This window comes from Rhinolophus sinicus, linkage group LG01 (genome assembly GCF_036562045.2).
Source record: "Rhinolophus sinicus isolate RSC01 linkage group LG01, ASM3656204v1, whole genome shotgun sequence".
Lineage (NCBI taxonomy): Eukaryota > Metazoa > Chordata > Mammalia > Chiroptera > Rhinolophidae > Rhinolophus > Rhinolophus sinicus.
This window is the reverse complement of record NC_133751.1, coordinates 47,203,833-47,220,873: the sequence shown is the minus strand read 5'-3', so window position 1 is coordinate 47,220,873 and position 17,041 is coordinate 47,203,833. Positions and strand designations below refer to the sequence as shown.

The 17,041-nt window shown below is 36.6% G+C and overlaps 1 protein-coding gene and 1 pseudogene across 1 annotated transcript in view; one reads left to right on the top strand and one right to left on the bottom strand.

Moving 5' to 3' along the window:
• MCCC1 (methylcrotonyl-CoA carboxylase subunit 1) overlaps positions 1-17,041 on the top strand; it is a 57,553-nt gene that overhangs the window by 22,294 nt on the left and 18,218 nt on the right. The window contains exons 8-11 of the mRNA XM_019735834.2: positions 483-594; positions 1,779-1,860; positions 14,091-14,218; positions 16,539-16,722. Of these exons, the coding sequence (XP_019591393.2) occupies positions 483-594; positions 1,779-1,860; positions 14,091-14,218; positions 16,539-16,722 (506 nt within the window). The remainder of the gene's footprint in view (positions 1-482; positions 595-1,778; positions 1,861-14,090; positions 14,219-16,538; positions 16,723-17,041) is intronic.
• On the bottom strand, positions 8,925-10,089 carry LOC109449510 (E3 ubiquitin-protein ligase CCNB1IP1; annotated as a pseudogene).

Here is a 17,041-nt window from a genome sequence, read left to right as displayed (position 1 = left end):
CTTAACATTTTATGATGAGCCATTTTAATTTTCAATCTACCATAGTTTATAAAGAGCTGATTTTTAAAAATCTCCTGGTCATAAAAATAGTTTCATTGACTTTTTAGGGATATATGAAATGAAACTATAACTTATAATTTTGATATAGTCAGATTTATCATTCTTTCCCTTAGCAGTTTGTACTTTTTTAACTTGCCCCTACTCTGAGGTCATAAATACAGTCTTCTATGTTTTCTGTCTTTTCTTATTTCCCAGTCATTTCATTTTTTTATATTCATCCAATAAATGTAAAATTTTTCATTAGGTATTTACAAGATTAACTATAGTTCTGTTAATTCATATCTTCTATTTTGAAATCAAAATACCCTGTCTTAAAATGAAAATATAGGAATCCTGGTTATCTTGGCCAACACTTTGGCTCAATGCATGTGATATTTGTCATCTTTAACAAAGTATATTAACATGTGTTTGCTTTTAATTAGGCACGTGGAAGTCCAGGTGTTCGGTGATCACTATGGCAATGCTGTGTACTTGTTTGAAAGAGACTGCAGTGTACAGAGGAGACACCAGAAGATCATTGAGGAAGCTCCAGGGGTAAGTACCCGGTAAAGAAACTTGGAAGCTTCTCCGTAATGGAAACCTTGGTCGCTTCGATTTTTCACATGAAATCTGTGAAGCTAGTATCTCTCCCCAAGTCCTGCTGGACAACCACTTCCCAGTAGTAATGTAAGGATAAGGCCCCCACCACAGTATTGGGGATGAGAAGGGTTGATGTTCTGGGGCTTCCATCCAGAGGGCACAGAGGGCCATGTTCCATTTGATAGTTTCTAGGAAAATCTAGTCTGATCCAAGCACCTGCCCGTTCGTCACTTAGTAGTTATCTTGGTTATCAGATCAACTATCACATTTCTTGTGTTCAAGCAACCCTTATTTTACTTAATAATGGTTCCAGAGTGCTAGAGTAGTGATGCTGGCAATTCGGTTATGCCAAAGAGATGCTGTAAAGTGCTTCCTTTAAGTGAAAAGGTATGTTTGTATTGGAAAACACATATATAGGGTGTGGTACTATCCATGGTTTCAGGGGTCTTGGAACATATCCCCCATGGATAAGGGGGGGGGCTACCATACATGATTTTATCAATATGTATTTCTATCAGGTCAGGGATCTGAGGTTTCTGGTTAATCAGTTTGTTATTCTCATATTCAAATTTAATTTGAGTATATGTTACCATTTGAAGTAAATATCAATAATAATTTCAGTAAATCCTTATTTTTAAACAGGCTACTTAAATATAAGTATCTGTAGAGCAATTTTTCAAATGTTAGAAGCTTTGCCTATTTATTGGCATACATTTCTTTTTATGTATGAACCTATCTTATTAACTTGGAATCTCAAGGTTCACCATCATGATTATTGGGTTTGTTTTATTATCTTAAAATAGGGATCGTTCAAAGTTTTCATATTGACAGATGTAATTTTAAGTGGACATATAGTTACATAAGTTGTTATTTAGATACAAGGGACAAAGATATGTCATTATGCTGAGTAATATCTGCAATTCATAGAAATTACTAGCAGAACCATTAAACCTTGGTATTGTGACAGTGAAACTGTAGTATAGGACAGTATTTCTTGATGAAATGTATACATTAGTTTTTTATCCTTATAATTTCTTCATTGTAATATTTGATACACAGAGATGCAATATTGGGTCTTAACGGAAATGTTTAGTGGGGCAAGGTACCAATGGACATTTATTTTAAATGTTTTTTCATAGCCTGGTATTAAACCTGAAGTAAGAAAAAAGCTTGGAGAAGCTGCAGTCAGAGCTGCTAAAGCTGTAAATTATGTCGGAGCAGGTATGTTAAGATTTGTTTCTAATAGAGAAGGAAAAAGAATTTATTTATGTTTCAGAGGCAAAAGAAACATATTTTTTAATGACATTCAAACTTTTTTGACCAGATCCACAGAAAAGAAATACATTTCACATTGAGACCTCTTCTATACACATAAGTGTTTGTATTTATATTCATATATGTTTGAGAAAAGTATTTTACCAAATAGTACTTATCCTAATTATGTAAAATGCTGTTTGATATTTTCTATTCTATTTTAAATTAAAATCACTAAATGATTTTTTTGCATTTTTAAAAATTCATAAACTTTATTTTTTTACAGCAGTTTTAGATTCACAACAAAATTGAGCAGAAAGCACAGAGATTATCCCATATACCCCCATCCCCAAACACGTACAGCCTCTCCCACTATCAACATTCCACATCAGAGTGGTACATTTTTTATAGTCAACAAACCTATATTGACACATCATTGTCGCTCACAGAACATAGTTCACATTAGGGTACACGCTTGTACATTCTGAGTTTGCACAAATGTATAATGACATGTGTCTACCATTGTAGTCTCATACAGAACGGTTTCATTGCCATAAAAATCCTATGTGCTCTACTCTTCATCCTTCCCTCCAACCCATGACAAACACTGATCTTTTTCATCGCCTCCATAGTTTTGCCTTTCCAGAATGTTATATATTTGGAACTATACAGTATGTAGCCTTTTAAGATCGGCTTCTATCCCTTACTAATATGAATCTAAGTTGCTTCCATGTCTCTTCATGGCTTGATATCTCATTTCCTTTCAGTGCTGAATAACATTCCGTTGTCTGGCTGTATCACCACAGTTTATTTATCCTCTCACCCACTGAAGGACATCTTGGTTGCTTCCAAATTTTGGCAATTATAAATAAAGCTGCTATAAAGACGGCATGTAGAATTTTGCATGGATGTAAGTTTCAGTTCATTTGGGTTGGTATTTATCCAATAAATACCAGGAGCAGGATTGCTGGATTGTATGGTAAAATTATGATTAGTTATGTAAGAAACTGTCAAACTGTCTTCCAAAGTGGATATACCATATTTTCAGCAACAATGTATGAGAATTCCTACATTGTTGCTCCACATCCTCACCAGCATTTAGTATTCAGTGTTCCAAATTTTGTTTCTTCTTGTTTTCTTGTGTTTTTGTTTTGCTTTGTTTTTTAAAGATTTTATTGGGAAAGGGGAACAGGACTTTATTGGGGAACAGTGTGTACTTCCAGGATTTTCTTCCAAGTCAAGTTGTTGTCCTTTCAGTCTTGGTTGTGGAGAGCGCAGCTCAGCTCCAGGTCTAGTTGCTGTTGCTAGTTGCAGGGGGCGCAGCCCACCATCCCTTGCCGGACTCGAGGAATCGACCTGGCAACCTTGTGGTTGAGAGCCCACTGGCACATGTGGGAATCGAACCGGCAGCCTTTGGAGTTAGGAGCACGGAGTTCCAACTGCCTGAGCCACCGGGCCGGCCTTCTTGTTTCTTCTTGTTTTAATTTGCATTTCCCTGATGACATATGATGTGAAGCATCTTCTCATATGCTTACTTGCCATCTGTTTATCAATTATTTCTTCCATGGATTGTGCCTTTTTTGTTGTATCTAAAAAAGCATCACCATATCCAAGGTCATCTAGATATTCTATGTTATCTCCTAGGAGTTCTATAGTTTGGGGTTTTACATTTAAGTCAATGATCCATTTTGAATTAATAGTTGTGAAAGGTGTAAGGTCTGTGTCTGGATTCATTTTTTTTGTATGTGGATGTCCAGTTTCATCATTTGTTGAAAAGACTATCTTTGCACCATTGTATTACCATTCCTCCTTTGTCAAAGATCAGTTGACTGTATTCATGTGGGTCTATTTCTGGGCTCTCTATTCTGTTCCATTGATCTATTTATCTGTTCTTTCACCAGTACTTCATTATTTTAACTACAGTAGCTTTATAGTAAGTCTTGAAGTAAGGTAGTTTCAGTCCTCCAACTTTGTTCTTCTTCAGTATTGAGTTGGCTATCCTGAGTCTTTTGCCTCTGCATATAAACTTACGTTTTGGATAGCCACAAAATAAGTTGCTGGGATTTTGATTGGGATTGTGTTGAATTTATAGATTTAGTTTAGAAGAACTGACATCTTGACACTGTTGAGTCTTCCTACCCATGAACATGAAATACCTCTCCATTTATTTAGTTCTTTGACTTCTTTCATCAGAATTTTATAGTTTTTTCATATAGATTTTACACATAACTTGTTAAATTTATACCTATTTTATTTTTGGCGGTGCTAATATAAATGGTATTGTATTTTTAATTTCAAATTCCACTTGTTCATCATTGATGTATAGGAAAACAATTGACTTTTGTATATTAATCTTGTATCCTGCACCCTCGCTATAATCATTTATTAGTTCCAGTTTTTTGTTGTTATTGTTGTCGATTCTTTCAGATTTTCTACATATGTGATCATCTGTGAACAAAGACACTTTTATTTCTTCCTTCCCAATCTGTATACCTTTCATTTCCTTTACGTGCCTTATTGTATTAGCTAGGACTTCCAGTGCAATGTTGAAAAGGAGTGGTGAGAACAGATGTCTTTGCCTTGTTTCTGATCTTAGTGGGAAAACTTCTAGTTTCTTACCAGTAAGTATGATGTAAGTTGAAGGTTTTTTTTTGTAAATCTTTATCGAGGAAATCCCCCTTTGTTCCTAGTTAGTTGAGAATTTTTATTATACTTGGATGTTGGGTTTCATCAAATGCTTCTGCGTCTGTTGACATAATCATGTGGTTCTTCAGTCTGTTAATGTGATGGATTACATTAGTTGATTTTCAGATGTTGAATCAGCCTTGCATACCTGGGATAAGTCCCAATTGGTTGTGGTGCATAATTTTTTTTTATACATTTTGAATTCGATTTGCTCATATTTTGTCGAGGATTTTTGCATTCTTGTTCATAAGAGATATTGGTCTGTAGATTTCTTTTCTTGTAATGTCTTTGTCTGGTTTGGGTATTAGGGTAATGCTGGCCTCATAGAACGGGTTAGGAAGTATTCTGTCTGCTTTTACCTTGTGGATTTCTACTGTTATTTTTATTGTTTCTTCTGCTTATTTTGGAACTGATTTGCTCTTCTTTATCTAGTTTCCTAAAATGGAAGCTTAGATTATTGATTTTAGATATTTTTTCTCTTAAATATATGGATTCAATGCTATAAATTTCCTTCTAAACACTGTCTTTGGTGCATCCCAAAGGTTTTGATAAATTGTATTTCCATTTTCATTTAATTTCTCTTGAGAGTTCTTTGACTCATGTGTTATTTAGTAGTGTGTTGTTTCATGTACAAATATTTTGGAATTTTTTTCAGCTATCTTTCTGTTAATGATTTTTAGTTCAGTTTATTGATTTTTAGTTTAATTGTGATCTGAGAGCAGACATTGTATATTTATTCTTTTAAATATGTTAAGGTATTTCTTATGCCCCTGAATGTAGTCTATCTTGGTGAATGTTCCATGTAAGCTTGAGAATATGTAATCTTCTGTTGTATAAAGTAGTCTGTAGATGTCAATTATATCCAGTTTATTGTTCATGCTGTTGAGTTCAATTATGTCCTTACTAATTTTCTGCCTATTGGATTTGTTCATTTCTGGTAGAGGGGTGTTAAAGTCTCCAACTGTATTAGTGGTTTTATCTATTCTCTTTTCAGTTCTTAGTTTTTGCCTCATGTATTTTGATGCACTGTTGTTAGGTACATACACACTAAGGATCGTTATATCTTCTTGGAATATTGACCCTATATCATTTTCTTTCTCTCCAAAGAACTTCTTTTATCATTTATTGCAAGGCAAGTCTGTTGACAATAAATTCTGTCAATTTTTGTTGAACTGAGACGGTCTTTATTTCAACTGAACTTCTGAAGGATAACTTCCCAGGGTACAGAGTTGTAGGTTGGTGACTTTTTCTCCCCTCACAATACTTTAATATTTCACTCCAGTGTTCTTGCTTTGCAGTTTCTGAGAATAAGTCAGAAGTGATTCTTTTCTCCTTTATATGTAAGATTTCGGGATTTTCCCCCTTCTTTGAGTTCTTCCAGGATTTTTTTCTTTATCTTTGATTTTTCTGTACTTTGAAAATAACATGGTTAGGTATAGTTTTTCTGGAATTTATCCTGCTTGGTGTTCTTCGAGCTTTCTGGAGCTGTGCTTTGATGTCACACATTAATTTGGGAAAATTCTCAGTCATTGTTGCTTTAAAGATTGCTTGTTTCTTTCTTCTCCTTCTGATATTCCCATTACACATATGTTTAGTTGTCCCACAGTTCTTGGATATTCTGTTCTGGTTATTTTCCTCCAGTCTTTTTTTCTCTTTGCTTTTAGTTTTGGAACTTTCTATTGTCATATTTTCAAGCTCTAAGATTCTTCCCCAGCTGTGTCCTGTCTCCTGATGAGCCCATCAAAGACATTCTTTACTGTTATAGTATTTTCGATCTCTAGTTTTTAAAAAAATTTTCTTAGAATTTTCATCTCTCTACTTTCATTATCTGTTCTTGTATGTTGTCTGCTTTTTCCATAAAAGCCCTTGGCATATTAATCAGTTTTTTGAAGTTCCTGGTTTGATAATTCCAACATTCCTGCCATATGAGTGTTGTTCTGATGTTTGTTCAGTCTTTTTAAATTGTGTTGTTTGCCTATTAGTATGCCTCGTAATTATTTTGATAGCCAGACATGATGTACTGGGTAAAAGGAAGTGTGGTAACTAGGTCTTTAGTAATGTAGTGGGAAGGTATGGGGGAAGGTGAGGGTAGTTCTATGATGAGATCTGGGTCTTTGGTGAGCTTGTGCCCTAAACTATGAACTTCATCAAGTGCTTCTTAGTTTGTTTTGTTTGTTTTTTTATTTATTTGCGAAGGTGGGATGGGGTGACTGAAGGCTGCTAGAGTTGTGCACTTCCCTCCCCCTAGTTGTGTTAGTTAGTCTCTGATAAAACCCCAAAAGTTTAGGCTCTTGTAAAATAGTTTTTCTTAAAGGCACATCTTGTTAAGAAGAACAGAACTCTGGAATCTTTGAACTGGTTCCTTTTCCCCTACTATTGCTGAAAGCTCAAGGGGATTCACTGTGAGGACCTGGTAGAGCTCCTGGATGTAAAAATCACAAAAGTGTGAGGACCCTTCCCATGACTAGGTGCGCCTGGAGTTTTTACGGTCCATGCTGAGCCTTCAGCAATTCATCAATTACAGTCCAGGTGTCCTACTCTGGTATTTGTTCCTGCAGAGATTTTTGCTTGTAGATTTCTGCTCCAGTAAGTTGTCAATCTCTGTATTTGTCTATCTGTCACTCCAGTTTTGGGGCTCCTGATTTGCCCTGTAACCTCATGTCTCTGATGGTTCTAAGAAGAGTCATTGGTTTTTCAGTCTATTCAGCTAATTACATGTTGTGAGGACAGAATGGTGACTTCTAAGTTATTTACATGCTGAGCCACAAACTTGAAAGCCTTCACTAAATTTGTACCATCCACTAATGAATTGTAACACAGAGTTTGAAAAACAGTTTTAAATTACAGTTGACCCTTTGAGCAATGCGAGGATTAGGGGAACTGATCCCCCACACCATTGGAAATCCATATATAGCATTTGACTCCCCCAAAACTTAAATATTAATAGCCTACTGTTGACTGGAAGCCTTACTTTACCTACATCAATATGGTTTTATGTGATGCAAAACACTATAGGTAACAGTCAATTAACACATATTTTGTACATTATATGTATTATATACTGTAGTCTTCCAATAAATTAAGCTAGAGAAAAAAGTTATTAAGAAAATCATAAGGAAGAGAAAATGCATTTATAGTACTTTGTTGTATTTATCGCTACAATAAATTTACATCATCTGTTTATAAGATGAATCATCTGTCAATACTCACATCAATATGGTCTTATATGATAGAAAGCACTATAGATGTTATATATATTACTAACACTAGACATCAAAAATGAAAAGATAATGTGAAAAAGAAATTCATGTTCATTTACAGGTATAACAATTCATGCATTGAAAACAAAGAAGCAGCAATATGACTGCTTTATGGTAGCCTAGTGTAATTGAAATGATTGCTTCACGGTAGCGTAGCCTATATTCTAACAAATGAATCATTATAAAATTTTTATGGCATACAGTATTACAATCATATTTATAATACAGTACTGGAAACATTGTTAACATTTTTTTAAAACCACTTACCTGTGATAGGCTGATACAGGTTTTCTCCAATTATACGCAAGAGAGGCGTACTGTATGGTAATGCAGTTTTTTGAAAGCAAAGTTATAAAACAGTAAGAAAAGTAACACATTACTTGTTTGTTTTTTTAATTTTTAAAAGTATTTTAATTAATCTCTCAACATCAATAACACATTGTACGTTTTCTGCTTTAGAAGTGTACTCCTAAATAAGTAAACCCAAGGCAACAGCTGGCAAAACAGTAAAGGAAGAGTAATTTTATTTTAAAATAAATGACAAAAAAATCAACTTTACAAAATAACTTTATCAATGTGAATTATTTTTAAATAGAAATAGGGAATGATCAGATGTGCATCAAATTGTACTCTCACTCACTGACTGAGCATAAACACTCCAAACAAGTTAGTACAAGGGGAAGTACCTAAATATATAAAAATAAATGTACGTACCCAAATAATAAACTATAGACACACCGCCGTTTCCTGAGACGAAAATATTCACATAAATATACCTGCAAATGCAGCAAAATATCAATATAAGGAAAGGGACATACCTGTACATATATGCATAAATACCAAAACCCAAAGTGACATGTAGACATATAACATAGGTGCTTTTATACATATGCAAAAACATATAGCTCAGTCACATAGCCCAGACAGCCACAACAGGTGATCTATAAAACATCCAATAATTTTGTAACCATTTTGCTAGTGGTGAAAACTCAACAGTTCACAATGAAATTGAGTTTAATAAAATGCTCATGCTTTAAATAATGGAAATAGAAAAAGAAACCAGACTCGAAAGCCACTCCTCCCTGCCACTGAGTTTCTTATAAATTGAAAATGTGAAGGCAGCTTCAAAGACTTAATAGCACAGGGTGGAAGTCACCAACAGCACAGGGATCTAGAATAAAGATTATTTGCTATGACATCACTGAAAGTAAACATTCTATAAAGTGAGCTAAATTCTTTCTACTTTAAAGGCTATGCTAGAGACTTGCTGTTGTTCTAATTCATGAATTGGGGAGGCAAAACCAAAAAAGCGATTGCTGGGTTCAGGTACTCTGGAAGAACCCACAGAAAATGGTCTGAACTGAAAATCTCCATCTCCACCACCTCGATTTCGAACTGGTGTACTGCCCAAAGGAAACTTGGAGTTGTTCCCTAATGGGAAGCCAAAAATACCAGATTGTGATAGATCATGGATGGCTCAAGGGTAGGTACCTTCTTCATTAGCAATAGTGATGTTTTGTAGCGTAAGGCTGTCATAGAGGCCTTGAAGCTTTTGATACTGACGATTTCACTCCGTAAATTTCTCAGAAATGTCGCTGAACTTTTTCTTGTACTCTTCTAGCACTTTTTTCATGGAAGTGACTTCCCCTTTCGTAGAGGTCAATTCTACATCCTTGTTCTGTATTTGCTGAGTATATGTCTTCTCCATCTGCTTCAGATGGCCCCTCAGCCTTGCTGAATTTGTGTTCTTGATAGAGACACTCCTGATATACCTGGTAAGTCCAGAAGGCCAGTGCTGGGGAGCTAATGTCCAACACAGTCTCTGGTCGAAGTCCTGCCAGTGCCATGGCTTTATATTTCTCTGATGGACTGAGTTCTCTTTGGACAATATCTAGCTTACCAGAAAGGGTACTGTTGCAGGCAGGGCAGATACCTGGTGAGCGACTAAACTCACCATTGCCATGCTATGATCACAGAAAATGTGAGAGCAGGCAGTGACCCCTGCATAACCACAGAGTTTGATGCGACACTTGCAATAATTACAAAGCAGCATGTCTTCACACAAAGACGTAATCGATAGTGAGGTCTCCAGATGCTGCAAAGTATGCTGCTTCTTCATGGCATGTGTTCTGTTCTCATAGACAAACCCTTCACTGACTTGTTTCTAGGGTGCTCCTTTTTGCAAGTTGATTCTATAAACCATTTCTGGTGAGAAAACTCAGCTTCCAGGTTCAATTGGAAGAATCATCTACCTTCATACATAAAAAAAAAATGTCATCAGCTATTGTATATCCAGAATTTACAGCAGCCAAGAGTTCCAAGGTTGGGAAAGAAGTTTCTAGAAAGAAACTCAGGTCTAGTTTCAGTCTCCTGAAATTTCATTTCTGTTTTCTTCTATGCAGTTTATAGTTTCACATCTTATGTGTAAGTCTTCGACCCATTTTTAGTTAATTTTGGTACATGATGACAGACAGCAGTCTAGTTTCACTCCTTTGCATGTGTCTTTCCAATTTTCCCAGCACCATTTACTGAAGAGGCTTTCTTTTTTCCATTGTATGTTACTGGCTCCTTTTTAAAAAATTATATGACTTCACTGATTCGTGGGATATAAAATTCTGGTATCAGATGAATCCAGTGTCTATCTGGGAATGAAGCAGAACTACAGAATCTATCAGCTGCTTAGCATTATCTCTTTATGGTCACATCAGCCTTTAATCATTCCTACTGAGAATGTCCAAATCCAAGCCTATTTGATTTTCAGGGGGTCTGCAGCAGATGTTATACAGGCTTCCCCAGTGCCACTCTGGGCCGGCACACAAGGTGACGAAGACCCAGGCCTTTCCTCAGTGGATTCCATCTTCAACCAGCCCACCACCAAGCAGAGGGAGAGCACATTTTTGTTAATTTTATATGAAATATCACTAACTTTATGCCTATCTAAGGGTAGGCTCTCCACTCCAATACAAAAGTTACACACAGTGTTCTGCATGGTGAACCTTTAGGTGATGATGAGGACACAAAAACATTTCTTACAGTTCTTGCTGTATAGTTATTAGGTTTTCAAACAAAGACACACACACACACTCACACACTCACACATACAACAGGTAAGTTCATTAACTGTACGGCATGATGATTATTTACTATTGATTAAATGGAGGTAGATCATCTTAAAGGTCTTCATCTTCATCTTCATGTTGAGTAGGCTGAGGAGGAAGAGACAGAGGCGGTGGAAGGGGAGGCAGGAGGAGCAGGCACACTCAATATAACTTTACGCAAATGCATCATAATTTCTACCTGACTTTTGCTTTTTCATTTGCCTAAAAATGTTTCTGTATGGTACCAATCCTTCTTCACCATTTCCGTTAGTTTCAGTGCCCATATCAGAGAAGGGTCCACGTCGTAAAAGAAGTCTAAAGCAGTCTTGAATAATTGGAACCCTTCTGCTAGATAGTCTAATGTCAATGTGCTTCCCGACACTGCTTCTTCTATGTCTTTTTCCTCATCATCCGGCACTGGGTCAGAAGCACTCATCTCCATCAAGTCATCTTCTGTTAATTCCTCTGGTGTGATATCTATTATTAGCTCTTGAATTCCTCCACAATCTCTTTCCTGATTTCTTGATTGGCTCTGCCATATATCCTGTGAAGTCATGCACTACATCTCAGCGCAGTTTTCTCCTGCAGGAATTTATTTTTTGGGCTTGATGGTTTTCACGGCTTTTTCTAGAACAACATTGGCATCGTCGGTGGTGTAATCCTTCCAGACTTTCATGATGATCTCTTTTTCTCATGGGGTTCTCTTCCACAGCATTGACAGCCCTTTCCATAGAATGCCTTGTGTAATGAGCCTAAGGCTCCTTATAACCCCCTGATCTAATGGCTGAATTAGAGACATTGTGTTTGGGAGCAACTAGACCACTTTGACGCCTCCAGTGTTGAACTCATGGGGTTCTGGGTGGCCAGGGGCATTGTCCCGTATCAAAAGAATTATAAAAGGCAGCCCCTTCCTGGCAGGGTACTTCCTGACTTTAGGGACAAAGCATCGAGGAAACCAATGCAGAAAAAGTGTTCACGTTGTTCACGCCTTGTTGTTTATCTTCCCCCTTCAAGGAACCCGACTGTGTCTCCACAAACAGTAGAGTCAGCCTATCCCTTCCTGCCTTAAATTCTGGTGCTCACTTCTCTTCCTTACTAATAAATGTCCTCTGTGGTATTTTTTTCCAGAATAAGGCACTTTCATTCCATGGTTTTATTCAAGGTTTACAGTATTGCGTTAAAAACCTGTTCAGGCAGATATCCTTTCTCATCATTGATTTTCTTAATGGTGTCTGGGAACTCGTGTGCTGCCTCTTGGTCGGCAGAAACTGCTTCTCCTGTTATCTTGACTTTTTTTTTTTCACTCCAAACCTCTTTGTAAAATTATCAAACCATCCTTTGCTGATTAAATTCTCCAGCTTTAGAGCCTTTGCCGTTTAAGTTGTCATCTAATGACTGCTTTTCCTCGAATCATGTTAGAGTCTGTTACTAAGCCTTTCTTATAGGCACACTGCACCTATGTAAAAGCTACTTTTTCAGTATAAGATAGAAAGGGATTGTGCAAAAAGTGCAAGGTTTTTGCACCTGCTTGTGTAGCTGCCCCAACAACTTCACAAATTTCCTTTTTTTTTTGCAGTAGTCATTACTCTGGATCCATTTATCTTGAAATGGTGAGCAAGCACAGCTGCAGACCTCACTTTACTGTACCTATCAAGCAATTCAGCTTTTTCTCGTAACATCATGACTTTTCTCTGCTTCTTGGGAGCACTTCCAGCATCACTAGTGGCATTGCTTTGTATGCGTCCCACGGTGTTATTCAGGGTTTACGGTATTGCACTAAACATGATGAAAAACACATGAGAACTATGAGAGGTCACTTTTTACTGTGATGTGCAATTTACTGAGGAGACAAATGGCTCACGAGGAGATGATTAGTATCACATGACGTTTTAAATGGAACACTTGAGCTCACTGCACGCAATAGGAGGTGGCTGCGAAATTATTACAGTAGGACAGTGTGTACTACAGTTAATTTTATGCAGTTATAACTTAATACTGCATCTTTAGATTTGTTTACATTTCCCTCGACTGTGAATGGCACCATGTACAGTCTATAACTGTGTAAGTTTTGGTAAATCTTAACTTTTTATATTAAATTTGTGTATTTATTATGATAGTAAATGATAAAAATAGACTGATATCTATATACAGTTTATACATTCGTGACATACCTATTTCTCAAAATTTTTCAGTATTTCTAGGCTACATGGTTCATCTGCAAGTTTTTTCAAATTATCACAAATCTCCAAAAATTTTTTCAATATATACTTATTAAAAAAAATCTGTGTGTAAGTGGACCATCACAGTTCAAACCATTGTGGTTTAAGAGTCACCTGTATATGAACTAACTTTAGGCCAAGTGAAAAAAACTCAAACACAAAATACTACATTCTATATTATTTTATTTATATGGCATTCTAGAAACAAAAACAAAGCATAACAACAGAAAGCAGACTAGTGGTTGCCTGGAGTCAGGGGCCCAGGGAGGGGACTGCCTGCAAAAGGGGAACAAGGGAACATTTTGGATGATGGATATGTTCTGTATTTTTATTGCAGGGGTGGTTACATGACTGTATTCAATTGCTGAAACTCATCCCACCTATACTGAAAATGGATAAGTGCTTATACCTTAATAAAGCTGGGGGAAGTTTTGTAGTGCTCAATCAAATGCCGATAAAATATTATTAACATAAAATTTAGTTGATAAGCAATTTTTCAGTGGGTCACCAGCAATGGGACTTTGAAAAGAAACTTCCAAGAGCCCACAATCAGGAAACACAAAAGTATTTTTCTTCACTGGGTGAGAGGGAGATGGGGTGTGCCAGGGTGAGGTTCCCAGGGATCGAGGCCCAGTGCAGCAGCCCCACCTGGCCCACCGTGTTCTCCCTGCTGCGACCGCTGAGCCTGATTCATAGCTGGGCTTACCATTTGCTCAAAACCCTGAATATATTTTTTGTTTTGCAAAATTGCATGTGGCTCCCTGTTTCTGACAGATTCACTTGCTGCTGCAAAATGTGAAGTGTTTTCTTCATGAAATACCAGTGTTTGCCATTGAATGAAGGCAGCAGTAAAACTCTGTGATACATCATGGAAGGTTTTGATTTGCTACTGATTATATACTATTGAAATGTAATCATTGTATGTTACCTCTTAGGAACTGTGGAGTTTATTATGGACTCAAAGCACAATTTCTACTTCATGGAGATGAATACAAGGCTGCAAGTGGAACATCCTGTTACGGAGATGATCACAGGAACTGACTTGGTGGAGTGGCAGCTTAAGGTGGGAACACTTTTCCTATTAAATATCAGTCTTGAGAATATGTTGCCTTCTGGCCTCTGAAAAGGAAGTGTCACTTTGGATAAGGGTTCAATTCTTGCTGGTTGTGATGAGGACAGGAAAATGGGAGGTTAAATGTAACACAGCATTTGATGCTATTGTCCCTTTGTGGACACAGATTCCTAATCTGTCAATTACCATCATTTCCCCCTTAGGCCTGGGGAAGCCAGCAGGTGAGCTGCTGCCACGGAGGCTTCTTGCAACCACATCGACTCAACACTCTATATGATGTGCTCTATATAAGGCCACATCATTCTGGGCTAGGCCATCGTTCGATTTTTGAGGCAGGACAGATGGTAGCCAAGATGAAATGAGCTAAGGCAGGGTTTAGAATGAAGAGCCAAGGAAATGGTCTAGACCAATAGAGTGGTGCATTTGCCAAGTGCTGACTTACAAACTGTTGCAGCCTCATGGTGGGATAAGTATGGACATTCACAGTAAATGTTTAGAAATTTTTAAAGCATTTTTGGCATTGCTAGGATATTATCTTCTGGTTTTACAACAGTATAAGTTCACAACTGTTTATTATAGATAGTGTGAGATGCACTGGCCTACACCAGAGTTCCACAAAGCATATTACTTCAAATGTGAACAATAATAGCTTAGTGTTTTTCTCATTATAGGAAACAATAGATTTTACCTCAGTCTTCATTTTTTTAAATACAAAAAATTTTTTTTAAGTTCGTATGAATAATCTTGATCTCTGTGGGATTCTTGGTTCTTTACATATCCTGCATCTAAATTGTTGTTTTCATGTTGTGATGCTAATGTCTTGATATTTTGATAATTTTGTCTTTTCAGAACCAGAAGATTCTTTTGGGCCTCTATAGCCTTGGGAGCTAATGAAAACCAGGCATATTAGGCTAGTAAGTGTTAGTGAATGTCAGGAAAACTCTAGTGGATTTAGAAACTTCTGGAAAGCTGCTTATGTTTCCAGCATTCAAGGAAAACAAGGATGGATATATATATATATGTTTGTTTGTTTTTTGTGTTTTTTTTTCTGAAGCAGTAGCCCAGGAGAATCCAGAAACTTGAAATCAGGGAGGATAAAAGGTTTCTAAGGAATATGGTTGCAGAGTCTATGGTTTGAAACACCATGCCATAAAGACATTTAATTCAGTCCATTTTCCTTTTATTCTTAACTGCTGTGATTCCTGATTTTTCTTATATACAGATTTAAAGAGATGAGACCTTTGCCTCTGTTTTATGCTTATCTGTTTAGTTCAATGGGATGCTAAGTTACTTAGAGTTTTATTCCCTGTACCTTTCGCTTTCTCAGGTTGTCATTTTCTCATCATTAAACGGTAATAATCATCCTGTTTATAATCTGGTGCCATGCAGTAAACATAATAAAATTAAAAAACCATTATGTTGGGCGGCCAGATGGCTAAGTTGGTTAGAGCGCGTGCTCTTAACAACAAGGTTGCAGGTTCGACTCCCACATGGGATGGTAGGCTGTGCCCTCTGCAACTAGATTGAGCACGGCAACTGGACTTGGAGCTGAGCTGCGCCCTCCACAACTAAGACTGAAGGACAACAACTTGACTTGGAGCTTATGGGTCCTGGGAAAAACACACTGTTCCCCTATAAAGTCCTGGAAATACACACGGTTCCCCTTCCCCAATAAAACCTTAAAAAAAAAAAAAAAAAAAAAAAAAAAAAAGAAGTAGATCCCAAGTCAGTGTAACTTCAACATAAAAATCAAATTTGAAAAAAAACAAACAACAACCATGTGTTTCTGTTTTGCTTTATCACTCATTTGCTGATAAAGATTCCAAAGATGACTAATGTCGCTCTTTACCCGTAGCTGTGAATATAGACCTACGCACCAACTAATAATTTACTATTAAAACAAGATTGATTTGGTGACAGAGTTCTAATGTTTTAGATGAAAACTGAGACTATCTTGCCAAAAAAACAATCTTAGTTTCAATTATAATTTTTCAATATAATTATCTTTTTCAATTATATTGAAAAACACTGATTTTTATGTTTATAATTTAATTATCAATTTTTCTGCTTTCTGTATTTTAAAACTCTAGAAACATAATTAATACATTATTTTCAACTTGCATCTCTTTTTAAATCTCTTTTTTGCCTAATATTCGAGGGGGTGGATAAAATAATCACATTAATTTGGCTTACATTTTAAAGCCCAAATATACATTTTTACATAGAAAAAGGCAAGACCATCAACTTAACTAGTCTCATAGCTGCTTTAAGGTGGATTTTTCATAAGAAGCACATACTCTTCTATTACCAGATTGCAGCAGGAGAGAAGATTCCTTTGAGCCAGGAAGAAATAACTCTGCAGGGCCATGCGTTTGAAGCTAGAATATATGCAGAAGACCCTCACAATAACTTCATGCCAGGAGCTGGACCATTAGTGCATCTCTCTGTCCCTCAAGCGGACCTTTCCACTAGGATTGAAACTGGAGTACGGCAAGGTAAAGGCAAATAAAGCAAGAGGTCTTTTGAAGTTTTAGTGCATTATTATTTTCGGACATGGTGTCTTCCCTGTGTCTTGTGGAAATGTCTAGTATGTTCTAAAATAAAGCATTTAATTTCTTCATTAACCTTTATTTTTCCTTCTGGAATAGTTATTTTAAAGAATGACTTGTGTTTTTAAACAATACATTCTTTTTTGATATGCAGTAGTACAAATCTAAGCAACAGATATTTTGGGGGTGCCGTTTTATATGTTTACTTTGCCTGGTTCCAAAAATGATTTAAGGCGGCTGATATTTGCTATGCCTAAGGCACTCT